This window comes from Oryctolagus cuniculus, chromosome 7 (genome assembly GCF_051225735.1).
Source record: "Oryctolagus cuniculus isolate XC-2025 breed Fujian yellow rabbit chromosome 7, ASM5122573v1, whole genome shotgun sequence".
NCBI classification, from domain to species: Eukaryota; Metazoa; Chordata; class Mammalia; order Lagomorpha; family Leporidae; genus Oryctolagus; species Oryctolagus cuniculus.
The window spans coordinates 47908371-47935158 of NC_142873.1; the positions used below are offsets into that span (position 1 = coordinate 47908371).

Consider the following 26788-nt stretch of genomic DNA (forward strand, 5'->3'; position numbering starts at 1 on the left):
CTTGACTTATATGTAAACTATGTCTAAATAAGTTACATGTTCTGAAATAAGTTATAGTTTAACCTTAATTGGGCAGTTCGATTTTATAAAATTAAATATTAATCTAAAAATGTAGCCTATTCTCTCCTTAAAGAAGAGTCTCAAATATGATTCTTGGAGACAGGCAGGGAGGAGACCAATCTCAGTGTTGGGCTGCAGATCAGATAAGGACTTCCAGAAATTTGGAGCTGTCTAAGGGGTCTTTATGGCTTGGCTTGAACTTTTGCCAACTTAATGTATATTTACTTTCAATCATATATGTATACTTCATAGAGGATGTTCTCTTCTAAAGAAATGTATAATCTAGTAAGGACTGTTGATTGCAATGTAATATTCTAGAAGATGTAAGAGAAGAGTATGTAGGCACACCCAGGTGAGGAACGTAACCCAGAGGGTGGAGTGTAAGGTAAGATAATATTAGAGAAGGTTATATGGAAGATGTGACTCTTGTACTCCATCCTTAATCACAAGGAATTGGGGAAGGAAGAGTATTTGTTCTTCCAGACAAAGAAAACTGTGTGTGCAGAGGCCAATAGGCAGAAATGATGCATTCAAGGCACTTAAAATAGTTCAGGATAGCCAGAGAAAGAGTTCTAGGGGAAAGAGGCCAGATGGGAGATCAGTAAGCAGCTTCTTGATTTGAGCGCTATACAAAGACTCAATCTTTTTTTTCTAAGATTTAATTATTTATTTGAAAGAGTTACATAGAGAGAGGAGAGGCAGAGAGAGGAGAGGCAGAGAGAGAGAGAGGTCTTTCATCCTACCGTTCACTCCCCAATTGGCCACAATGGCCAGAGCTGCACCAATCCGAAACCAGGAGCCAGGAGTTTCTTTTAGGTCTCCTGATGGGTGCAGGGGCCCAAAGACTTGGGCTATCTACCACTGCTTCCCAGGCCATAGCAGAGAGCTAGATCGGAAGTGGAGTAGCTGGTTCTCGAACCGGCACCTACATGGGATGCCCGCGCTTCAGACCAGGGCGTTAACCTGCTACATCACTGCGCCAACCCCTAGACTCAATCTTGAAGGCTGAGAGGAGTGTTTGAAAGATTTTAAGCATAAGGGAAGGGAGTTATATAATTATACTTGAGTTTAAAGATCATTCTGGCTAAAGGGAGAAAAATGGAATTGGAAGACCTTTGCTTCTGGCACTGTGGTGATCAGACTTTTTGAAAAACTTTCTAAAGTTTATTTGAAAGAGTAAGGCAGATATAGTGATCCCATCCACTGGTTCCAGGACTGGGCCAGGCTGGAGCCAGGAGATGGGAACTCAATCCAGTTCACCAATATGGGTGACCAGGACCCAATCACTTGATCCCTCACTGCTGGTTCCAAAGGTCTGCATTAGCAGGGAGCAGGAGTGACCCCAGAGCCAGGCACTGAATCTAGGTGCTCCAATATGGGTATCTCAACCACTAGGATAAACACCTGCCCTGGTGATCAGATTTTAAGTCCTGAATAAGCTTAATTTTTAAGGTATTATAAAACCTTAGAAGGTAGAGGTAATCTCCAAGAGCCCCCAAACACTAAAATTAAATTACAAGGATGAACAATAAACCAACATAAAAAACAGATTACCCCAGGACAAATTACTAAATCAGTCCTGATATTCAAAAATTGGATGGTCAGGAATGACCCCTGGGTTTGAGGTAAAGTGAGGAAACTAGCTTGAAAAGTATTCCTAGTTGTGTGGCATTTCTCATTCCCCCTACACTTGACTCTCAGTAGAAGTAAATGTAGATCTTCCTTTGGAAGAGAGCCTCAGTTTAGTTGACAAAATCTCAGATTCACACACAAAAAAATATGAATCCCTTAATTAAAGATTGTCATACAAAGGAACAATCTTGAGAGAGAATCAGCAAAAGTAACAAATAATAGAGTGTATTACTTACCTCAGCTCAGCTTGTTGGGGGTGGACGGTAACCAGGATCTGCTCTCTGCTCTTATGGACTTCGCCTTTGACTCGTCACCTGTAGCCACCAGGCATGAGTGCATCTCCAGCCACACTGGCCAGGCTGGTGTCCAGGTCAGTAATGCCTGCTGGGAGCTCTACTGCCCAGAACACAGCATCCAGCTGGACAGCCAGATGCCAAGTGACAAGACCATGGTAGGTGGAAATGACTCCTTCAACACCTTCTTCAGTGAGAGCAGCACTGGCAAGCATCCGCCCAAGGTAGTCTGTAGAACTGGAATCCACAGTCATTGATGAAGTTTGCACTGGCGCCTACAGCCACCTCTTCCACCTGGAGCAGCTCATCACAGGCAAGGAAGATGCTGCCAATAACTGTGCCTGTAGGTACTATGCCCTTGGCAGGGAGATCATTGACCTCATCTTGGACCAAATTAATAAACTGGCTGACCAGTGCATAGGCTTGCAGGGCTTCTTGGTTTTCCACAGATTTGGTGGGGGGACTGGTTCTGGGTTATCTTACCTTCTGATAGAGCATCAGTCTACTGATAACAGCAAGAATTCCAAGCTGACATTCTCCCTACCCAGCCCTGCAGGTTTCCCCAGCTGTGGTGGAGCCCTGCAACTCCCTCCTCATCACCCACAACTCCCTGAAGCACACACTCTGACTGGGCCTTCAGGTAGGCATTGAGGCCATCTATGGTATCTGTCAGAAAGCTCCATATGGAGCGCCACCTACACTAACTGAACCACCTTATTACCCAAATTGTGTCCTCCATCACTGCTTCCCTCCTATTTGACACACCCCTGAATGTTGATCTGACAATTCCAGACCAACCCCAGTGCCCTTTTCCCACATCCACTTACCTCTGGCCACATATGCCTCCATCATCTCTACTGAGAAAGCCTACCGTGAACAGCTTTTTGTAGCAGAAATCACCAACAAGTGCTTGCTTTGAGCCAGCAAACCAGATGATGAATTGTGACTCTCATCATGGTCAATACATAGCTTGCTGCCTGTTTTACCATGGTGCCATGGTTCCCAAAGATGTCAATGCTGCCTTTGCCACCATCAAGACCAAGTGCAGCATCCAGTTTATAGATTGATGGCACACTGGCTTCACAATTGGCATTGATTACCAGCTTCCTGTTGTTGTACCTAGTGGAGACCTTGCCAGGTTCCAGCGAGCTGTGTGTATGCTCAGCAATACCCCAGCCATTGCTGAGGCCTGAGCTCAACTGGACTACAAATTTCACCTGATAATATGCCAAGGGTGCCTTTGTTCACTGGTATGTGGGTGAGAGAATGGACGAAGGAGAGTTTTCTGAGACTCATAATGACATGACTGCCCTAGAAGGGATTATGAGGAAGTTGGTATGTGTTCTGTTGAGAGAGAGGATGAGGAAGAAGAAGAGTGTTAATTTTTCATTACTTTCAGCCCTTCAGCATGTCACATTCATTGAACTTTAGCTTCAATATTAGCTGACAGCCTAATATTTCTGGTTACATTGTCTTCCCTCAGCTGTGAGCATGTCTGTCTTTTCCATGTGTACCTCTAAGATTTTCCCATCATGTCTAAAAGTAAAGGCTTTACGAAAAAATTTAATAGGTCCTCAGGTATTATAAAATATTAAAATAATCAGATAAAATATTTATGACATTCTTAAAGGAATTCACAAAATGGATAGCAAAAAGATTCTCACAAATAACCAGGATAATGTAAAAAAAAAAAAAAACACCTCAATGGAACTTTTACAAATGAAGAATTGTTGAAATCAAAATCACAGAATTAGTTTAACATGTTAGATACAGATGAAGAAAGAATTAGTAAACTGGAAGCCAGACATGAAATTACTCTCCAGAAAGCAATACAGAGAGCAAGCAAATGAAAAACATAAAAAGTAAGACTAAAAGAGATGAGAGTTAAAATAGGAAGACTGAAATCTCAGGAAGAAAAAGAAAATAAGAAAATATGGCTTAAGTGCTTGCTCAGTGCGACCTGGTACATTTTGTGAAGCAGCAACTGAGAAGACTCCAGTGCTCGCCATAGCCCACGAAAAGCCCAAGAGAGGAATCATGACTGAGAACAACAATCATATTAATTAGAAGGTGGTGGGGCAGGATGGTTCTGTGGTGTAGTTTAAGAGGCAGGGGCCAGTGCTGTGGCGCAGTGGGTTAAAACCCTGGCCTGAAGCGCTGGCATTCCACATGGGTACCGGTTCTAGTCCTGGCTGCTCCTCTTCTGATCCAGCTCTCTGCTATGGCCTGGGGAAGCAGCAGAAAATGGCCCAAGTCCTTGGATCCCTGCACCCACGTAGGAGACGTGGAAGAAGCTCCTGACTCCTGGCTTTGGATTGGCACAGCTCTGGCTGTTGCGGCCATCTGGGGAGTGAACCAGCGGATGGAAGACCTCTTTCTCTGTCTCTACCTCTCTCTATAATCTTTCAAATAAATAAATCTTAAAAAAAAATATTAAGAGGCATATACCACTTAGTAAACTAATGAAAGCTTGCTGTAAGCGACAGGGTTTGTCAATGAGGCAGATCAGATTCTGATTTGATGGGCAGCCAATCAATGAATCAGACATACCTGCGCAGTTGGACATGGGGGACAAAGATATAATTGATGTGTTCCAGCAGCAGACAGGCAGTGTCTACTGAAAAGGGAACCCGCTGCTTACTCCAGAACTCTGTCCTTACAAACCGAGAACACACTCTCAGCTAGAAAACTGCGATTGGGTTCCATCACATCCTGACCACTGCAGCACAGTTTTCTCTAGTCTTTCATTTCCCATCCCCATTCCTTTATTGTACATAAGGTAACTGGTGTGTGTGCACGAACATATTGCATTTTTTCTTTTCTTTCTCTCCTTTTTTTTAACTAAATGGCCATGGGTATGTGTGTTTTGTTTGTGGTTTTTTTTTTTTTTTTTTTTTTTTTGACAGGCAGAGTGGACAGTGAGAGAGAGAGCAGAGAGAAAGGTCTTTCTTTGCCGTTGGTTCACCCTCCAATGGCCGCCGCGGCCGGCGCACCGCGCTGATCCGATGGCAGGAGCCAGGAGCCAGGTGCTTTTCCTGGTCTCCCATGGGGTGCAGGGCCCAAGCACCCGGGCCATCCTCCACTGCACTCCCTGGCCACAGCAGAGAGCTGGCCTGGAAGAGGGGCAACCGGGACAGAATCCGGCGCCCCAACCGGGACTAGAACCCGGTGTGCCGGCGCCGCTAGGCGGAGGATTAGCCTAGTGAGCCGCGGCGCCGGCCCATGGGTATGTTTTGATTGACATTAAATGGAGATGGAGTAGGGAAAAATACTGGTTCTGTGAAAATACCCCCTTTCTCCATGAGTGGCATGCTCATATAGCTCTTATCTTTATATTCCAGTAAGTTATTTTGCTTTCACTGTTTTAACAAAAAAAAAAAAAAAAAAAACATAAAAATCCTTGCATATCTTGTTTGATTGGAGAATTTATTGTTTTTCATTTATCATTGTAAAACCAAGGACAATTTTATAGCTTCTTTGTACGTAGCTGTTACATGTAGTGCGATCTGTCTTTAAGTAGGGGTAAGTTACTCTTTAAAAGAATTGAATCCTAGATAGTTTTCTGTTCAAGTCAGGTGTCTTGTTTAAAATGAAGGAAAAAAAAAAGCCAGCACCGTGGCTCACTAGGCTAATCCTCCGCCTGCGGCACTGGCACCCCAGGTTCTAGTCCCAGTTGGGGCGCCAGGTTCTGCCCGGTTGCTCCTCTTCCAGTCCAGCTCTCTGCTGTGGCCCGGGAAGGCAATGGAGGATGGCCAAGTGCTTGGGCCCTGCACCCGCATGGGAGACCAGGAGGAAGCACCTGGCTCCTGGCTTCAGGTCAGCGCAGTGTGCTGGCCATAGCAGCCATTTGGGGGGTGAACCAACGGAAGGAAGACCTTTCTCTCTCTCTCTCACTGTCTAACTCTGCCTGTCAATAAATAAATAAATAAATGAATAAATAAAAATAAGAAAATAAAAAAAATAGATGACAGCCAACTAAAAAATGAACCTACTTATACAGGAAGCACAACATACATTAAACAAGATCAATAAGTTCACACACTGTCACACTGTAGCTGTACTGAAAAACACCAAGAGAGAAGATTTGAGCAGCAGTGGGAAACATCGGGCTACCAGAGTCACAGAATCATTTGGTCTGGCCCTGCCAGGGCAACCTCAGGCGGGACTTGAAATTCCATAAATCTATAGCAGACTCATTTTTAAGCTGATAATTTTAAATGGCCTGTGAATGCTATTGTAAAAATCCAAATGGCCCTTGGCAGAAAAAAGGTTCCCCAGCCCTGTACCAGAGGAAAAGAATATAATTCACCTACAGTCAATAATAATGATAGATTTCTCCACTTCAACAATAGAAACTAGAATCTTCAATGTGATAAAACTATTAACTTAGAATTTTATGTCCAGAGAAACTGACTTTTCAGAATGATGGTGAAATAAAAACATTTCAGAGAAACAAAATAGTTTGCCTCCAACTTACTTTTGCTTAAAGAAATTCTGCTTTAAGAAGAAGGAAAATAGTCCCAGAAAGGAATGGTGGACAAATTGGTGAGCATCTGAATAAAACAAGCACTGCAGGTTTAAAATGATAATGGTCATTAATGATGTCATTTGTGACTTTAAAAAAGATAACTGGACAACTAGGACAGTGGTTAAAATATTTTTAAAATTTAGACTTTGGGTTCATTTTCAACTGATGATCATGTATGTTAAAATTTTCAAGGATAAACTCCTGAAAGAAAAGAGTACATAATTTCCAATCCAATAAATAGGAAAAAAATGGAATTTAAAAAACTTAAAATAAAAAATTCATTGTCACTATTTAGCTTTGTGACGTCTTATATGCTATATAACTTTTGTAAGCCTTAGTTTCTTTTTTTTTTATTTAGTAAATATAAATTTCCAAAGTACAGTTTATGGATTACATTGGCTCCCCCCCCCCCATAATTTCCCTCCCACTTGCACCCCTCCCATCTCTCGCTCCCTCTCCCATTCCATTCACATCAAGATTCATTTTTGGGCCGGCGCCGCGGCTCACTAGGCTAATCCTCCACCTTGCGGCGCCAGCACACCAGGTTCTAGTCCCCGTCGGGGTGCTGGATTCTGTCCCATTTGCCCCTCTTCCAGGCCAGCTCTCTGCTGTGGTCAGGGAGTGCAGTGGAGGATGGCCCAAGTACTTGGGCCCTACACCCCATGGGAGACCAGGATAAGTACCTGGCTCCTGCCATCGGATCAGTGCGGTGGGCCGGCCGCAGCGCGCAGGCTGCGGCGGCCATTGGAGGGTGAACCAACCGCAAAGGAAGACCTTTCTCTCTCTCTCTCTCACTGTCCACTCTGCCTGTCAAAAAAAAATTCATTTTCAATTATCTTTATATACAGAAGATCGATTCAGTATATATTAAGTAAAGATTTCATCAGTTTGCACCCACACAGAAACACAAAGTGTAAAAATACTGTTTCAGTACTAGTTATAGCATTACTTCACATTGGACAACACATTAAGGACAGATCCCACATGAGAAGTAAGTACACAGTGACTCCTGTTGTTGACTTAACAATTTGACATTCTTGTTTATGGCGTCAGTAATCTCCCTAGGCTCTAGTCATGAGTTGCCAAGGCTATGGAAGCCATTTGGGTTCACCGACTTTGATCTTATTCCGACAGGGTCATAGTCAAAGTGGAAGTTCTCTCCTCCCTTCAGAGAAAGGTACCTCCTCCTTTGATGGCCCCGTTCTTTCCACTGGGATCTCACTCACAGAGATCTTTCATTTAGGTCTTTTTTTTTTTTCCCCAGAGTGTCTTGGCTTTCCATGCCTAAAATACTCTCATGGGCTCTTCAGCCAGATCCAAATGCCTTAAGGGCTGATTCTGAGGTCAGAGTGCTATTTAGGACATCTGCCATTCTATGAGTCTGCTGTGTATCCTGCTTCCCATGTTGGATCGTTCTCTCCCTTTTTGATTCTATCAGTTAGTATTAGCAGACACTAGTCTTGTTTGTGTGATCCCTTTGACTCTTAGACCTATCAGTGTGATCAATTGTGAACTGAAGTTGATCACTTGGACTAGTGAGATGGCATTGGTACATGCCACCTTGATGGGATTGTATTGGAATCCCCTGGCACGTTTCTAACTCCACCATTTGGGGCAAATCTGATTGAGCATGTCCCAAATTGTACATCTCCTCCCTCTCTTATTCCCACTCTTATATTTAACAGGGATCACTTTTCAGTTAAAATTTAAACACCTAAGAATAATTGTGTGTTAATTACAGAGTTCAACCAATAGTACTAGAACAAAAAGAAATACTAAAATGGATAAAGTATTAAATTGTACATCAACAGAGAGGACAAGAGCTGATCAAGTCACTGTTTCTCATAGTGTCCATTTCACTTCAACAGGTTTCCCTTTGGTGCTCAGTTAGTTGTTGCCGATCAGGGAGAACATATGATATTTGTCCCTTTGGGACTGGCTTAATTCACTCAGCATAATGTTTTCCAGATTCCTCCATCTTGTTGCAAATGACCAGGTTTCATTGTTTTTGACTGCTGTATAGTATTCTATAGAGTACATGTCCCATAATTTCTTTATCCAGTCTACTGTTGATGGGCATTTGGGTTGGTTCCAGGTCTTAGCTATTGTGAATTGAGCTGCAATAAACATTAATGTGCAGACAGCTTTTTTGTTTGCCAATTTAATTTCCTTTGGGTAAATTCCAAGGAATGGTATTGTAAGCCTTAGTTTCATCACCTTTAACATGTCGTAGTACTAGAACCTCCTTTATAGGGTTGTTGTGAATATACAAAACTGTGTTAGAACCTCCCTGCCAACATCTCACCCCACTTTCCTCTTCAGAGAGAGAATACTAAAGCCAACACAATATAACCCAAGAGCAGTGAACAGTTCTGATAATTCTAATGGGTCTTCTTTGTAGTGATCACAACTCCTTGCTCCAAATCTTCAGGATTCACTATTACCTTTCACTTTTATTGAAAAGTTCAAAACATCAATACTTTTCACAGCCTTAATCCAACCAACTTGATACCATAATTTCTCTTTAAAACCTTGAGTCAGATCTATGCAAACATATCTGGTAATTCCCTCTTTGACACTTTCACTTAGAATGACCTTTTGGAGAACAGGTAGACTTTGGATGATTTCCTTCATCTGAAAACCCTCCTCCCCTCTGCCAAATCCAGCCTATTCTTTAAACCCTAGCTCAAGTCACATAAAGCTTCCTGACTACTATATCCCTCAAGTGATGTATGGCTTGAAAAACTGTCATCCAAACCAAACATTTTTATTTAAACATTTATTTATTTATTTGAAAGAGTTACAGAGAGGCAGAGACAGAAAGAGAGTGGTCTTCCATCGGCTGGTTCACTTCCCAAATGACCACAATGACTGAAGCTGGGCCTATCTGAAGCCAGGAGCCGGGAGCTTCTTCTAGGTCTCCCACATGAATGCAGGGGTCCAAGGATTTGGGCCATCTTCCACTGCTTTCCCAGGCACATTAGCAGGGAGCTGGATTGGAAGTAGAACAGCCGGGAATCGAACTGGTGCCTATATGGGATGCCGGTGCTGCAGATAGCAGCTTTACCCGCTATGCCGCATATCAGCGCCTGCACCCCCCCCAACCAAACTTTTAAGTCATTTATGCGTATCTCTTCTGTTTCATTTGACCTTTTACTTAAATTTTAAGTTATAGAATTTTGTTCAAGTTTACATGTTCTTACCAGCTAGATTTTTCAGCACCTTAAGACAAGTAGCTCTTTCTTACATGTCTTATGGAAAGGAAACCAACATTAAAGTGCATTCTGTATTCCAAACACTGTACTAAATGCTTTCTTGTGTATTTTATCTCATTTAATCCTCACAATAAACTCATGAAAATAGATATTACTGCCACCATTGTACAGATGAGGACATTGCATTCTGAAAGATTAAGTAACACACCCCAGGCACTTAAACTAGTCAGTGGCAAAGTGGATTCATACAATACTTCCCATAAAAAGAACTTGCAAATAATACATACCTTGGAGGAATTAAAAAGCTTAAATGGTTTATACTGGGGCTGGTGCTGTGGTGTAGCAGGTAAAGCCGCAACCTGCAGGGCCAGCATCCCTTATGGGTGCCAGTTTGAGTCCTGGTTGTTCCACTCCTGATCCAGCTCTCTGCTGTGGCCTGGGAGAGCAGTGGACGATGACCCAAGTCTTTGGGCCCCTGCACTCATATAAGAGACCCAGAAGAAGCTCCTGGCTCCTGGCTTTGGATTGGTTCAGCTCTAGCTGTTGCAGCCATTTGGAGAGTGAACCAGCAGATGGAAGACCTCTCTCTCACTCTCTCTCTCTCTCTGCCTCTGCCTCTCTTAACTCTGACTTTCAAGTAAATAAATCTTTTTTAAAAATGGTTTATACTTTTTAGCTTACAATTTTATATGATTTATTTGTACCCCACTCAAATTTAGAGTGTTATGAAAACCAATTTCAAAAAAGCCAAGATTCTTATCAAAAATTAAAATTTGGCATGCCAGTGATTATCAGCCAAACCACAGGAAATTAAAGTTAAAAAAATCATTCTTTGGAGGGTTTAGATTAGGGGTGTTAAAGAAACATTATAGTCTCACTCTATATTTTCAGTTCATGTAGTGTGGAACGAATCATAACAAAGTGGCCCTTTCTTAGGGTGCTGGCTAGAAGTCAGTATCCCTTTTAGGACATTCTTTCTTGTCTGTTTTCCCCTTTTCCTAGGGTTACACATCTTTCTGGAATGACTGCATATCATCTGGCCTGCGAGGGGGCATCCTGATAGAGCTGGCAATGCGGGGTCGAATCTATCTGGAACCCCCCACCATGCGTAAGAAGCGACTGCTAGACAGAAAGGTACAGCATCTTCTGTGAGCATCCTCTTGTACAAGGGCGAATACCAATAGTACATTTGGGAAGAATCAAAAGATTTTAATAGTAATACAAGATGAATACCATTAACTCAGCATTCCCATTATCTAAACAGATTTAATTATCCTATAGTAAGGAGAAACTCAAATATTAATCTTAAAAGTTATAGGAAGCTCTCTCTTTTTTATGTAGGAAAATCAATTTGGGATGCTGTTGATTGTTTCTCCTTCTATACCTATAGCTATAACAGCATGAAATGGAGTATTATATAGGTGGAAGGAGTCATGTGGGTCAGGTCAGTCTTTGCTTAAACTTGGTTATTCTCTGATAGCTGTTCAGTTTCTCTCTTACATTTACTGCAGGTCCTCTCCACCATATGTACTATACCCCTGTATCTATTTTCTTACTAAGTTTTTCTGATCACACCTTCTTTACAAGTTCTCTGCTTCTCTAAGCACTCTGCTGATATCACCAGCTGCTTTTCAGTCTTCAGTTTACTTTGCTATTTTAACCTGTGTGGCATTTGACACTTTTGACCACCTCTACTTGAAACTTTGTCCATTCTTGTCCTTTGTTATATTCTCTGACTACGGCCTATTTTCTCTACTTCTCCATTCTTTAACATCCAAGTCTCAAGTTTGTATACCTTTGCTTGAATTTCTATCCTTTTGCAGCTGTTATTTGCCTTTAAGCTTCATCTATCACTTTCATGAGATAGACTCCTGAATTTCTAGTCATGTCTTCTTTTCCTGTCTCCAGAAATGTATCTAACTATGACTAGATATTTCAACTTGGCTAACCAATATCAGTTACAGTGCAGTTTAACAACTTTTTGACAAAATTGGCTTCCTTTCCTAACTTTTTCTACTTATTTGTTTGCCTATATTTTTTCCCTTATTCATTTGAGAGACAGAGATAGAGAGAGCTCATATCCACTAGTTCCCTCCCAAAATGCCCCCAATGGCCAGGCCTGAGCCTGGGCCGGAGACAGGTACTAAGAATCAGGAACGTAGACCAGATCTCCCAGGTGGGTGGCAGAAGCATGATTACTGGAGCCGTCACTGCTGCCTCCCAGGGTCTGCATTAGAGGGAAGCTGCAGTCCAGAACTGAACCTAGGCACTTTGATATAGGATTTGGGCATCTTCACTAGGGCAAATGCTGCTGCCTCCCACCTTTATTAATGGTTTCAAAGTTTGTTGCCCAAATTCAGGAAAGAATTACTATTGAACCTTTTCTCCATTATCATTTATATCCAGTTTGTCACCGCTGTCCATTTCAGAAGTTACTTTTGTCTTCCCACTGCCACCCCATACTGGATTTTAAACTTCCTGAAGACAAGGACAGCATATTATGCTTCTTTATATTTCCTGCAACAGTTTACCAGAAACGTTTTTATGACCTATTGAAAGATTGCAGCTTGAATGAAGTGAGTGAAGTCCTTTGTTTCTTCCTTCCTTGAAGGTATTGCTGAAGTCAGACAGCCCAACAGGTGACGTTTTACTAGATGAAACTCTCAAACACATCAAAGCAACTGAGCCCACAGAAACCGTCCAGACATGGATAGAGCTGCTCACTGGTAAGATGACTCAAAATGTTGCTCAAATTCCACACTTGTCATCTTTATCCTACCCTTAAAATTGGGGGAAAAGTGCAGGAATAGATATACAAATAGTCCACTAAGTATGCTAATAACAGAAAAAAATGTGGATAATCAATGCCTAAAGTATTCTAAAACTTCACCTTATCTTCTCTTCTTCTCAAGAAGCTTTTTTTTTTTTTTTTTAATTTATTTATTTATTTATTTTTTTTTTTTTTGACAGGCAGAGTGGACAGTGAGAGAGAGAGACAGAGAGAAAGGTCTTCCTTTGCCGTTGGTTCACCCTCCAATGGCCGCCGCGGCCGGCGCGCTGCGGCCGGCGCACCGCGCTGATCCGATGGCAGGAGCCAGGAGCCAGGTGCTTTTCCTGGTCTCCCATGGGGTGCAGGGCCCAAGCACCTGGGCCATCCTCCACTGCACTCCCTGGCCACAGCAGAGGGCTGGCCTGGAAGAGGGGCAACCGGGACAGAATCCGGCGCCCCGACCGGGACTAGAACCCGGTGTGCCGGCGCCGCTAGGCGGAGGATTAGCCTAGTGAGCCGCGGCGCCGGCCAAGAAGCTTTTTTTTTTAAAGATTGATTTATTTATCTGAGAGGCAGAGTCAGAGAGAGAAGTTTTCTAGATTATGTTTCACTCCCCAAATGGCCACAACAGACAGGGCTGGGCCATGCCAAAGCCAGAAGCCAGGAGCTTCATCCAGGTCTCCCACATGGGAGGCAGGGGCCCAAGGACTTTGACCATCTTCTGCTACTTTCCCAGCACAGTAGCAAGGAGCTGGATCAGAAGTGGGGCAGCCAGAACTTGAACCAGCACCCATATGGGATGCCAATGTTGCAGGCTGCAGTTTTACTGGCTATGCCATAACACCAGCCCCTACTTTTTTTGTTTTTATTATAGCTATCCAAGTAGATGTGCAGTGGTATCTCATTGTGAGTTTCATTTACATTAATTATATGACTAATGATATCAAGTATCTTTTCATGTGCTTATTAGTCACTTGTATATCTTTTGGAGAAACGTCCAAGTCCCTTTCTTACTTTAAAAAAAAGAAAAAAGCCTTTATTTAATTGAAAGGCAGAGTTACAGAGAGAGATCTTCTATCCTTTGGTTTACTGCTCAAATGGTCAGGATGGCTGGGACTGGGCCAGGCCAAATCCAGGGGCCTAAACTCCATCCAAGTCTCCATGTGGGTGCAGAGGCCCTAGCAGTTAGGCCATCTGCCACTGCTTTCCCAGCTGCATTAGGAGGGAGCTGGACCAGAAGTGGAGCAGCTGACACTCGAATTGGGATTCAGGCATTCCAAGTGGTGATTTAACCTGCTGTACCACAATGCCTGCCCTAAATCCTTTTTCCATTTTTAAACTGGGGTGTTTTCTTGTTAGTTAGTTTTAGAATTCCTTTATAAATTCTGAATATTATTAATCTCTTATCAGATGTATGATTTGTCTTTTCACTCTTTTGATAGTGTCCTTTGAGGCACAAAATTTCTTAATTTTTATAAAGTCCAATTTATTTTTCTGTTGTTGCTTGCACTTTTCATGTCATATTCATGAAATTGTTGCTATGTCTAACATCTTGAAGATTTTCCCCAATGTTTTCTTTTTTTTTTTTTTTTAAGATTATTTATTTCGAAGTCAGAGTTATACAGAGAGAGAAGGATAGGCAGAGAGAGAGAGAGGTCTTCCATCCACTGGTTCACTCCCCAATTGGCCACAATGGCCAGAGCTGTGCCAATCTGAAGCCAAGAGTCAGGAGCGTCTTTTGGGTCTCCCATGCGGGTTGTAGGCGCCCAAGGACTTGAGCCATCTTTTTTTTTTTTTTTTTTGACAGGTAGAATTATAGACAGTGAGAGAGAGACAGAGAGAAAGGTCTTCCTTCCGTTGGTTCATTCCCCTAATGGCCGCTAGGGCCGGTGCAGCAATCCAAAGCCAGGAGCCAGATGCTTCCTCCCGGTCTCCTATGCAGGTGCAGGGACCCACGTACCTGGGCCATCCTCCATTGCCCTCCTGGGCCACAGCAGAGAGCTGGACTGGAAGAGGGGCAACCAAGTGAGCCACAGTGCCGGCCCAGACTTGAGCCATCTTCCACTGTTTTCCCAGGCCATGGCAGAGAGCTGGATCAGAAATGGAGCAGCCGGGACTTGAACCAACATCCATATGTGATGCCGGCACTGCAGGCAGTGACTTTACCCACTACGCCACAGCACCGGCCCCTAATGTTTTCTTCTAAGAATTTTATAGTTTTAATTCTTAAGTTTGGGTCATTGATATATTCTGAGTTAGTTCTTATATATGGCTCAAGGTAAAGGTCAAACTTTATTCTTTTGGATGTGGATATCCAGTTTTCCAGCATCGTTTGTTGAAAAGAGATTTCTTTTCATCATCAAATGATGTTAGCAACCTTGTCAAAAAACAACTGACCATATAGGTAAGGGTTTGTTTCTGGGCTCTTTTTCTATTGCATTAGTCAATATGTGTATTCTAATGCCAGTAGCAAACTATTTTAATTATTCTATCTTTGTAGTAAGTCCGTGTCAAGAAATGTGAGTCTTCCAACTTTTTTCTTTTTCAAGATTGTTTTGGCTCTCCCAAGCTCTCTGCAATTCTATATGAATTTGAGGATTGACTCTTCCATTCGTGTGAAAAAGGCTGTTGGAATTGTGATAGGGACTGTGTTGAGCCTGTGGATCACATTGGGTATACTAACTATGTCAAGTCTCTCTATTCATTAAGACAGGATGTTTTTCCATTCTTTAGGCCTTTGTTCTTTTTTTTTTTTTTTTTTGCTCTTTTCTTAATGTAAAGAAAAAAATTATTGAAGATCTGAGAAACTATTCCTAAAAGGTCAACTTTTCCAGAAAACTGTAGCTACACAATGCATTGCATCTATTGTGTTAAAACATGAATTAGATACAAATACAAAAACCTTGAAATAAGCTATCATTCTTCAACAATTTGGCACTAAGAATCAGAGCATCTTGTCATATAGCATTAACACGTATTATAAAAGTGAATAGTGTCAAAGGAATAGAATCATCAGCATTCAAAAGCAGCTTTGTCAGCTAAGCAATAAGTCTACAGCCTGCCCCTCTGTTGTCTTTCACTGAATGCAATGGTAATGATACAGTCAGGCAGATAGGATCAAATTGATTAGATTTGTGAGCTGGAGACCATGCCTTCGCCCTGCCCCTTTCATGATCTCATGTCCCTACCTGACCTCCCCTTTTGGAAGCAGGTAAAAGGTGTGGAACGCCCACTGCCTCTCTGCCTGTGCTAAGCTACCTGTGGCTGCTCCTAATCATATGCTTTGCTCCTTGTGGCTCCCAGCCTGCTCTCTGCCTGGTATGAACCCAGCTTATGCTTCTAGACTTCTTTCTCCCTTAAATAAAGTCCTCACTTTCCTATGTATTTCCTTTCACTGAATAAATGTTAGAAACTCACAATGTTGCCTGGATTATTTGAGCTGATATGCAGAATTCTTATCAGAATAGACAGCAAGAACTTTCAAAATATTAATATTAAAAATTATTAAAAAGTTCGACAATTTCAGTAACAATTTTGAAAATTTTAAAAAAAAGGTAAGAAAAGAAGAAAAGGAGCTGCCACCCCTTTTATTTTCTCTCTTTAAAATCAGAAAGAGGGGGCTGGCGCCACGGCTCACTAGGCTAATCCTCTGCCTGCAGCACTGGCACACCAGGTTCTAGTCCCGATTGGGGTGCTGGATTCTGTCCGGTTGCTCCTCTTCCAGTCCAGCTCTCTGCTATGGCCCAGGAAGGCAGTGAAGGATGGCCCAAGTGCTTGGGCCCTGCACCTGCATGGGAGACCAGGAGAAGCACCTGGCTCCTGGCTTCGGATCAGCGCAGTGCGCCGGCCGCAGCGGCCATTGCTGGGTGAACCAATGGAAAAGGAAGACCTTTCTCTCTGTCTCTCTCTCTCACTGTCCACTCTGCCTGTCAAAAAAAAAAAATCAGAAAGAGGGGCCAGTACTGTGGCATAGTGGGTAAAGCCACAGCCTGCAGTGCAGGCAACCCATATGGGTGCCAGCTCAAGTCCCGGCTGTTCCACTTGGTTTGTTGATGATTGGGAATTCATTACCAGAGAAAAACAGCTCTTTTATCTTCCTACCAAGAAGAAATGTGGATTCCATGCTAAGGATTCTGCAAATTACTTGAAATATGGAAACACAGATAATAAGGAGTATGCTGTTAATGGAGTTGTGGCAGGGATAAAAGAATACTTGGGGGTGGGAGGAGGAGCAGTGTTGTGGCATAGCTGTCCCCTGGGATACCAGTCCCATATGGGCACCAGTTCTAGTCCCTGCTGCTCCACTTCAAATCCAGCTCTCTGCTATGGCCTGGGAAAGCAGTAGAAGATGGCCCAAGTTCTTGGACCCCTGCACCCACGTGGGAGACCTGGAAGAAGCTCCTGGCTCCTGGTTTCAGATCGGCACAGCTCCACCCATTGCAGTCATCTGGGGAGTGGGCAGGCAGATGGAAGCTCTCTCTTTCTCTCTCTCTCTCTGCCTCTGTCTCTCTCATTCTCTCTGTAACTGTCTTTCAAATAAATGGATAAATCTTTGAAAAAAATTAGAATTAGCCAGCTGGACTCAGTTCAGGTGATCCCGATTTTGTTAGCAACATCTAAAGCATCATAATCAGCAGCCAGTGGAAAACGTGCCTGCCTCTCTCCGTCAGGTCTGATCAGGGTGTTGGCCTTGGCCACACCAGCGTCAGGGTTTCTTCACAGCTTGTTTGAGCCGGTGCTTGGTGGCCTTGACATCCACAGTGAACACGAGTGTGTCATTGTTTTCCATCTTCATGGCAGACTCAGTGCTCGGGAAACTTGATGATGGCAGAGTGGTCAAGCTTCTTTCTCCTGGGGGTGCTATTCTGGGACGTGGGTGATGTGCGGATCTTTTTTTTTTGTGGTTGTGGAAGCGTTTCAGCATTGTCTTCTTGGCCTTCAAAGCCTTTGCTTTGGCTTCGGCTTCAGGAGGGGCAGGAGCTTCCTTGTTCACCTTCAGCACCGTGTTGGGGACAAGTCAGGGAACAGCTTTACCCAGCTATGCCACAACACTGCCCCCCCCCCATATTCTTTTATCCCTGCCACAACTTGATTAACAGCATTCTCCTTATTATCTTTGTTTCCAGATTTCAAGTAATTTGCATAATCCTTTAGAATGGAATCCACATTTCTTCTTGGCTGGAAGATAAAAGAGCTGTTTTTCTCTGGTAATGAAGTCCCAGTCATAAACAAACCATGGTTTTAGCTCTTCAGGAATCTTTAACTTCCACTCTGTTTATGAATGTTTCTTCATTTTTTTTTTAAGATTTATTTATTTATTTGAAAGGCAGAGTTACAGAGAGGCAGAGGCAGAGACAGAGAAAGATCTTCCATCTACTAGTTCATTCCCCAGTGGCCGAAACAGCCGGAGCTGGGCTGATCTGAAGCCAGGAGCCAAGAGCTTCTTCCTGGTCTCCCACGTGGGTGAGGGACCCAAGGACTTGGGACATCTTCTACTGCTTTCCCAGGCCATAGCAGAGAGCTGGATTGGAAGTGGAGCAGCCAGGACTCGAACCAGTGCCCATATGGGATGCCGGTGCTTCAGGCCAGGACTTTAATCTGCTGCACCACAGCGCCAGCTCCTTGAGATCTTTTTTAACAGAGGCATTCACAGCTTTGAATTTCTCTCTGAAAATTGCTTTTACTGTATCTCATACATTTTGGTATATTTTAATTTGTATTCATATCTAAGTACTCTCTAATTTTCCTAGTAATTTTTTCTTTAATTCAGTGATTATTTATGTTGTTTATACATGTATGTGAATTTTTCCATTTTCCTTCTGTTATTGATTTCTAGCTTCATCCTGTTGTCACCAAAGAGGATACTTTGTATGATATCTATCTCTTAAACTCTACTGAGGAACGAGCTTTGTGGTTCAGTGGATTAAGCCACCAGTTACCACACCATCATCTCATATCAGAGTTTCACTTTGAGTCCTAGCCACTTGGCTTGCAGCCTAGCTCCCTGCTGAAATACCCAGGAAGGCAACGCAAGACAGCCAAGTACTTGGGCCCCTGAAGATTCTCTCTCTTCCTGTCTCTCCCTCTTTCTCTCTCTGTCACTCACCTTTCAAATAAATAAATAAATATTTTAAAAGAAATCTATTAAGACAGGCTAATCCTCCACCTAGCGGCGCTGGCACACCAGGTTCTAGTCCCGGTCAGGGCACCCGATTCTTCCCCAGTTGCCTCTCTTCCAGGCCAACTATCTGCTGTGGCCCGGGAAGGCAGTGGAGGATGGCCCAAGTGCTTGGGCCCTGCACCCCATGGGAGACCAGGAGAAGCACCTGGCTCCTGCCTTCAGATCAGCACGGTGCGCCGGCCACAGCGCGCCAGCCGTGGCGGCCATTGGAGGGTGAACCAACGGCAAAAGGAAGACCTTTCTGTCTCTCTTTCTCACTATCCACTCTGCCTGTCCAAAAAAAAAAAAAAAAAAAAAATCTATTAAGACTTATTCTGTGACTTAATATATGGCCTATTCAGGAAATATTTCATGTGCACTTGAGAAACTATGTATTTCTGCTTTTGTTGGGTGGTGTGTTCTATACATGTCCATTAGAACTAGGGGCTTATTATGTTGTTGAAGTCTTTTAGTAGTTATTTTCTGTCTTATTCTATGCTTTATAGAAATTAGGGTATTATTGTAAAACTGTCTATTTCTGTCAGTGGTAGTCTCTCCTAGTCTGCAGGAATATGTTGCAGGACCCCCCAGTGGATGCCTGGAACAACAAATAATACCAAACCATGTGAATACTGTATTGTTTTCCTATATACTTGATAAAGCTTAATTTATAAATTAGGTTCAGTAAGAGATAAACAATAGCTAATAATAAAATAGAATAATTATAACAATATACTGTAATAAAAGTCATGTGAATGTGGTCTCTCAAAATATCTTTTTTCTTCTTTCTTTTTTTATTAGGACAATTAGCAGTTAGTCCATTTTGAACAAGGAAGTGATATAAGCTACTCAGAGTATGCCCCATAGCATAAAACTTTTCCTCCATACCACTCTACCCCAAGGCTATAATTTTGGGAGAAAAATATCTTTCATCTGGTTAGGTATGTTATCTACTATTACACCTTCTTATAAAGCAGGCATGATATCAAATGCAGGTCAAGCATCTAAAAAATTTCATTTTGGGAAGTAAAACTCATTTGTGTTGAAAATGAACCCACATATTGACACAGAGCTTCTATACTAGAAGCCTTTATAGCATTAGAGAAAATTAAAGTGAGTTGTTTATATTTCCATAGTTTTTTCCATGTAAAAATCAAATTTATAGCTCATTTCATTGAAAAATACTCCTTCTTAAAAAGATTGTTTAGGAATCGGCGCTGTGGTGTAGCGGGTAAAGCCTCCACCTGCAGTGCTGGCATCCCATATGGGCACCGGTTCAAGTCCTGGCTTTTCCACATCCAATCCAGCTCTCTGCTATGGCCTGGGAAAGCAGTAGAAGATGGCCCAAGTCCTTGGGCCCCTGCACCAATGTGGGAGACCTGGAAGAAGCTTCTAGCTCCTGGCTTCAGATCCGTACAGCTCTGGCCATTGTGGCCATCTGGGGAATGAACTGCCGCCTCTGCCTCTGCCTTCCAAATGAGTAAATAAATCTTTTAAAAATGTATAAATAAATAAATAAATAAGATTCATTATTTATTTATTTGAAAGGCAGAGTGACAGAGAGGGAAGGAATGACAGAGGTCTTCCATCTGCTCATTTACTTCCCAAATTGCTGCAACAGGCATGTCTGGGCCAGCCTGAATCCAGGAGCCAGAAATTGCATCTGGATTTCCCACATGAGTGGTAGGGGCCGGCACTTGGGGCATCTTCTGCTGCTTTCCCAGGCAAATTTTCATGGAGAGCTGGATCAGCAGCAAAGTACCCAGGACCTGAACCAGCACTCTGATTTGGGATGTGGCTGTCACAATGGCAGCTTGGGGGCTGGCGCTGTGGTGCAGTAGGTCAAGCTTCCGCCTGCAGTGCTGGCATCCCATATGGGTGCCAGTTCGAATCCAAACTGCCACTTCTGATCCAGCTCTCTACTAATGGCCTGGGAAAGCAGTGGAAGATGGCCCAAGTGCTTGGGCCCCTGCACCCATTTGAAAGACCTGGAAGAAGTTTCTTGGCTCCTGGCTCAGCTTCAACTGTTGTAGCCATCTGGGAAGTGAACCACTGGGTGGAAGACCTCTCTGCTGTCTCTCCCTCTCTCTGTCTATAACTCTGCCTCTCTAAATAAATAAATAAATAAATATTTTTTTAATAGCAGCTTAACATACTGTGCCAGTTCCTTCATTGAAAAATATTCTGGGGTCAAATATGGAGCAGCAGGGGATGGTGGAATAGGGAAGGAGCTTACTGATCTAGTCCAGAAGAAGATAGTAAAAATAGTGTAGATAGTGTAGTCTCAGGGAAGAGTTAGGGAAAAAACGGCAGAGGAGACTCTTCCGAAATTAGAGGGACACATTGAACCTACGTGGAGAGCGTGGGCGCACACAGCTAAGGACTCCAGTAGCCGAGAGCCTACGCACCAGTGCTGGAAAGTAAGCTCTCTGCTATGGCCTGGGAAAGCAGAAGATGGCCAAGTGCTTGGGTCCCTGCACTTGCATGGAAGACCTAGAAGAAGCTCCTGGCTTCGGATCAGCACAACTCTGGCTGTTGCAGCCACTTGAAGAGTGAACCAGCAGATGGAAGACCTCTCTGTAACTCTGCCTTTCAGATAAATAAATAAATAAATCTTTAAAAGAAAAATATTCTGACCAAATAATTTTGAAAAGGAAAGATAACCTATCTTCTAGTTTAAAATATAAATGCAGAGAGAAAAAAAGTCATATCTGCTGTTACCATGTTTAGGAATTTTACAAGGCATGTGCTGTTTCCAGGGAGCACTGCTACACTGACTCCCAGAAAGTCATGTACTATCCCTGGGCATCAAATGGCCATGTGGCACAGTAGGTTAACTTGCCGGTAGGGATGCCCACATCACAGGATTGATGTAGAGTAGCCTAGGAATGAATTCCACTTCTGTTTCTGATCCTGCTTCCTGATAATGTGCCTGGGAGACAGCAGATGATGGGCTAAGTACTTGGGTTCCTGCCACCCACATGGGAGACCCAGATGGAGCTCTTGGCTCCTGGCCTCAGCCTGGCCCAACCTGAGCTATTGTAGGTATTTGGGAATTAAACCTGCCTTTCTCTCTCTGTCTCTCTTTCCTCTCTGCCTTTCAAATAAATAAATAAATACAACTTAAAACAAATAAATTGTCAGCTTACCTGTTTTATGCTATCCACCCTGGTTCTCCCACAAACAGCTGCATGGCTTCTACCACACATATTATCCAGCTTGAAGCAATGATAAATCCCTTACATAAAAGTACTTACATTCAAGATGTGGTGAATCTCTTCTTCCAAGTGTAAATGCTCTTCATAAAAACATCTAATCATTTCTTCTGATAATTTGTAGTTTATCTTTGCATATGGTTATGCTGTTAATTAAAGAATGGTTTCTCTCTCTTCAGTTCTTTTCTATCTTTTCTATTCTTTTTTTTTTTTTTTTTTTACAGCCAGAGTTAGACAGTGAGAGGGAGAGACAGAGACAGAGAGAAAGGTCTTCCTTCCGTTGGTTCACTCCCCAAATAGCCACTATGGCCGGCACGCTGTGCCGATCCAAAGTCAGGAGCTAGGTGCTTCCTCCTGGCCTCCCATGCAGGTGCAGGGCCCAAGCACTTGGGCCATCCTCCACTGCCTTCCCGGGCCACAGCAGAGAGCTGGACTAGAAGAGGAGCAACCGGGCAGAATCTGGCACCCCAACCGGGACTAGAACCTGGGGTGCCAGTGCCGCAGGCGGAGGATTAGCCTAGTGAGCTGTGACGCCGGCCTCTTTTCTATTCTTAATCATTCTCATATTTGTCAGCATTTAGCTTCTTTTTTTTTTTTTTTTTTTTTTTTTTTTTTTTTTGACAGGCAGAGTGGACAGTGAGAGAGAGAGACAGAGAGAGAAAGGTCTTCCTTTGCCGTTGGTTCACCCTCCAATGGCCGCCGCTGCAGCCGGCGCACCGCGCTGATCCTGGCAGGAGCCAGGATCCAGGTGCTTTTCCTGGTCTCCCATGGGGTGCAGGGCCCAAGCACCTGGGCCATCCTCCACTGCACTCCCTGGCCATAGCAGAGAGCTGGCCTGGAAGAGGGGCAACCGGGACAGAATCCGGCGCCCCAACCGGGACTAGAACCCGGTGTGCCGGCGCCGCAAGGTGGAGGATTAGCCTATTGAGCCACGGCGCCGGCTCAGCATTTAGCTTCTGTTAGAGCACCTTGAGCTGGTGTAGTTGATTCAAGTCCACCAGGTGCAGTGGGGCCACCACAGGTCATCTCTGGACTTGTCCATGTACCAGACCTGAACCCTAAAATATCTTATTGTACTGTACTCTCTCTTCGTGATGTGGGTTGATACAATACCTACATGATGAGATTAAGTGAGGTGAATGACCCTAGGCATTGTGACTAAGCATAAGGCTACTGTGCAAGGGTTACTTGAACATAAACCCTGTAATACTGCAGTCAATCTGATAACTGAAATAGCCACTAACTGACTAACAGGCAAGAAGATATAAGCATGGATACGCTGAAAAGGATAGAATCCCATAGAATTTAAATTATTAATTGTTTATTTCTGGAATTTTCCAATTAATAGTTTCAGGCTATGCCAGACTGCAGTTAATTGACACCATGGAAAACAAAACCCTGGATAAGACAAGACTACTATATTTTGTTAAATTTTTGTTTTGCACAGATGCTCCTTTACTTACAACAAGGTTATATCCTAATAAATCCATTGTAAGTCAAAAAATATAAGACAAAATACATTTAATATACTAATCTACTAAACTTCATAGCTTAGCCTTTCTTAAACAGGCTCAGAATACTTACGTAGCCTATGATTAGGCAAAATCCTCTATCACAGAGCCTATTTTATAATATAATAAAGTACTTAATATCTCATGTAATTTACTGAATACTGAAAGTGAAAAATAGAATGGTTGAGTCGGCATTGTGGCACCATGGGTTAAGCCTGAGACGTCAATCGGATCCCATAGTGGAGCGCTAGTTCAAGTCCTGGCTCCTCTGCTTTCTGATCCACCTCCCTGCTGGAGGCAGAGAGAGGGAGAGAGAGAGAGAGGTCTTCCATCTGCTGGTTCACTCCTCAAATGGCCACAACGGCCAGGACTGGATCAGGCTGAAGCCAGCAGTCATGAGCTTCTTCCAGGTCTCCCACATGGGTGCAAGGGCCCAAGGACTTGGGCCATCCTCTGCTGCTTTCCCAGGCCATAGCAGAGAGCTGGACTGAAAGTGGAGCAGGGGCCAGCACTGTGGCATAGCAGGTAAAGCCGCCACCTGCAGTGCCAGCATCCCACATGGGCACCGGTTTCGAGTCCTGGCTGCTCTACTTCCGGTCTAGCTCTCTGCTGTGGCCTGGGAAAGCAGTAGAAGATGGCCCAAGTCCTTGGGCCCTTGTGCCCCCATGGGAGACCTGGAAGACTCCTGGCTCCTGGCTTCAGATCAGCTCAGCTCTAACCATTGTGGCCATTGGGGAGTGAACTAGCAGATGGAAGACCTTTCTCTCTCTCTGCCTCTCCTTCTCTCTCTGTGTAACTCTTTCAAGTAAATAAATAAATCTTAAAAAAAAAAAAAAAAAAGAAAGAAAGAAAGAAAGAAAGAAAGAAGAAAGTAGAGCAGCCGGGACTCGAATCAGCACCCACATGGGATGCCGGGACTGCAGGCAGTGGTGTTACCCACTATGCCACAGTGCTAGCCCCTGTAGTTTTTTTGTTTGTTTTCTTATTTGTTTTTTGTGATACCTTTTTCTGATTTTGGTATCAGGGTAAAGTCAATCACATAAGTTAAAAATGTTTCTTTCTCTTCTGTTGTTTTATTTCCCCCAATTTTTATTTATTTATTTTGCTGGCTCACTCCCTAAATGCCCTCAACAGTTAGAACTGGGCCAAGGCCAAGTCTGGGAGCCAGGAATTCAATTCAGGTCTCCCATGTGAATGGCAGAAACCCAATCACTTGAGGCAACACTGCTGTCTCCCATGATCTGCCTTAGCAAAAAGCTGAAGCCAGGAGCCAGAGCCAGGTATTGAACCCAGGCACTGTGATACAGGACACAGGTGTCTTGACCAGCACCTTAACTCCTAGGCCAAATGCCTGCCTCTCTTGTTTTTTTAAATGAAGAGTCAGTATTAATTTTTCTTTTTTAAGATTTATTTTAGGTGCCAGCTCCATGGCACGTAGGTTAATCCTCTGCCTGTGGCTCTGGCATCCCATATGGGTGCCAGTTCGATTCCTGGCTGCTTCTCTTCCGATCCAGCTCTCTTCTATGGCCTGGGAAAGCAGTAGAGGATAGGCCAAGTCCTTGGGCCCCTGCACCCACATGGGAGACTGGGAAGAAGCACCTGGCTCCTGGCCTCGGATCGGCGCAGCTCCGGCCATTGCGGCCATCTGGGGAGTGAACCAGTGGTAAGGAAGACCTTTCTCTCTGTCTCTCCCTCTCACTGTCTGTAACTCTACCTCTCAAATAAGTAAATAAAATCTTTAAAAAATATATTCATTTTATTTATTTTCAAGGCAGAGTTACAGAGATAGAGACAGAAAGAAAGATCTTCCATCAGCTGGTTCACTCCCCAAAAGGTTACCACAGCTGGGGGTTGGCTAGGCCGAAGTCAGGGACCTGGAACTCCATTTGAGTCTCCAACATGGATGGCAAGGCCCAAGTACTTGGGCCATCTTCCACTGGTTTCCCAGGCGCATAAGCAGGGAGCTAGATCTGAAAGGGAGGAGCCAAGACTCCTCCCAGCATTCTTTTTTTTTTTTTTTTTTTTTTTTTTTTGACAGGCAGAGTGGACAGTGAAAGAGAGAGACAGAGAGAAAGGTCTTCCTTTGCCGTTGGTTCACCCTCCAATGGCCACCGTGGCCGGTGCACCGCGCTGATCCGATGGCAGGAGCCAGGTACTTATCCTGGTCTCCCATGGGGTGCAGGGCCCAAGGACTTGGGCCATCCTCCACTGCACTCCCTGGCCACAACAGAGAGCTGGCCTGGAAGAGGGGCAACTGGGACAGAATCCGGCGCCCCAACCGGGACTAGAACCCAGTGTGCCGGCGCCGCCGCAAAGTGGAGGATTAGCCTAGTGAGCCACGGTGCCGACCCTCCCAGCATTTTTATGGGATGCTGGCATGGCATCTCAGGCAGCAGCTTAACTTGCTGCACCACAAAACTAGCCCCTATTTCTCTCTTAAATTCTGTCCATTTTGCATCTTATATTTTGGGATTGGTCCCTTTCTCATTATTAAATATCCTCCACCTTTTTTAAAAGACATTTTTTTAAAAGTCTATCTTATCTGATATTAGTGTAGCCACTCCAGCTCTCTTCTTGTTGCATTTTCCCTTATTTTAGTTTCAACATATTTGTATGTTTAAGTCTAAGTGTGTTTCCTATAGATTGCATATAGTTGGATCATATTTTTTCATTCACTCTGACAGTCTGTCTTTTGCTTGGATTGTTTCATCTACTCACATTTAATGTTATTACTAATATGGTAAAATTTACATCTGTAATTTACATCTGTCTGTCTCTCTGTTATTGTTGTTGTTCTGTTTCTCCTATGGTGCCTTCTTTTGTATTAAGTGGATGTTTTCTAGTGTAGTGAGTAATATTTTGTTATAATATTTTAATCTTTTAATTATCCTTAAGTTGTTTTTTAGGCTATTTGCTTAAGTGGTTACTCTAGGGCTTACAAATATACATCTTGACTTACAAAAGCTACCTGGGATTTATTAAAAAAATTAATTTCAATGTAATTCAAATAATGGATTTTACTTCCATAGAACTCCATTCCTCTCCCCACTTTTGTGTTAATATTGTTACATGTATTGCATGTGTGTAATGTATGTAAAACAAACAATACTCATTGTTATAATTATTACTGAAGAAGAAAGGTCAGGGGCCGGAGCCGTGGCACAGTAGGTTAATCCTCCACGTGTGGCGTTGGCAGCCCCTATGGGTGCTGTTTCTAGTCCTGACTGCTCTTCTTCCAATCTAGCTCTCTGCTTTGGCCTGGGAAAGCAGCAGAAGATGGCCCAAGTGCTTGGGCTCCTGTACCCACGTGGGAGACCTGGAAGAGGCTCCTGGCTCCTGGCTCCTGGCTCCTGGCTTTGGATCGGAGCAATTCTGGCCATTGCGGCCATTTGGGGAGTGTAAGG

General features: G+C 43.5%; 1 protein-coding gene across 4 annotated transcripts in view; it reads left to right on the plus strand.

Annotated features, from left to right (window-relative positions):
- Window positions 1-26788, plus strand: part of GOLPH3L (golgi phosphoprotein 3 like) — a 44290-nt gene that overhangs the window by 16022 nt on the left and 1480 nt on the right. Inside the window, exons 3-5 of one of the 4 annotated variants that reach the window (XR_016210621.1) lie at window positions 10731-10862; window positions 12340-12454; window positions 17625-17705. Coding sequence is in view for 3 of the 4 variants with exons in the window: in XM_070077745.2 (XP_069933846.1) it covers window positions 10731-10862; window positions 12340-12454 (247 nt within the window). In the remaining variant the exon portion in view is untranslated. Of the gene's footprint in view, window positions 1-10730; window positions 10863-12339; window positions 12455-17624; window positions 17706-26788 lie in introns of those variants that run through there. The other 3 variants (XM_070077745.2, XM_089299975.1, XM_089299976.1) reach the window with 3 other exon arrangements.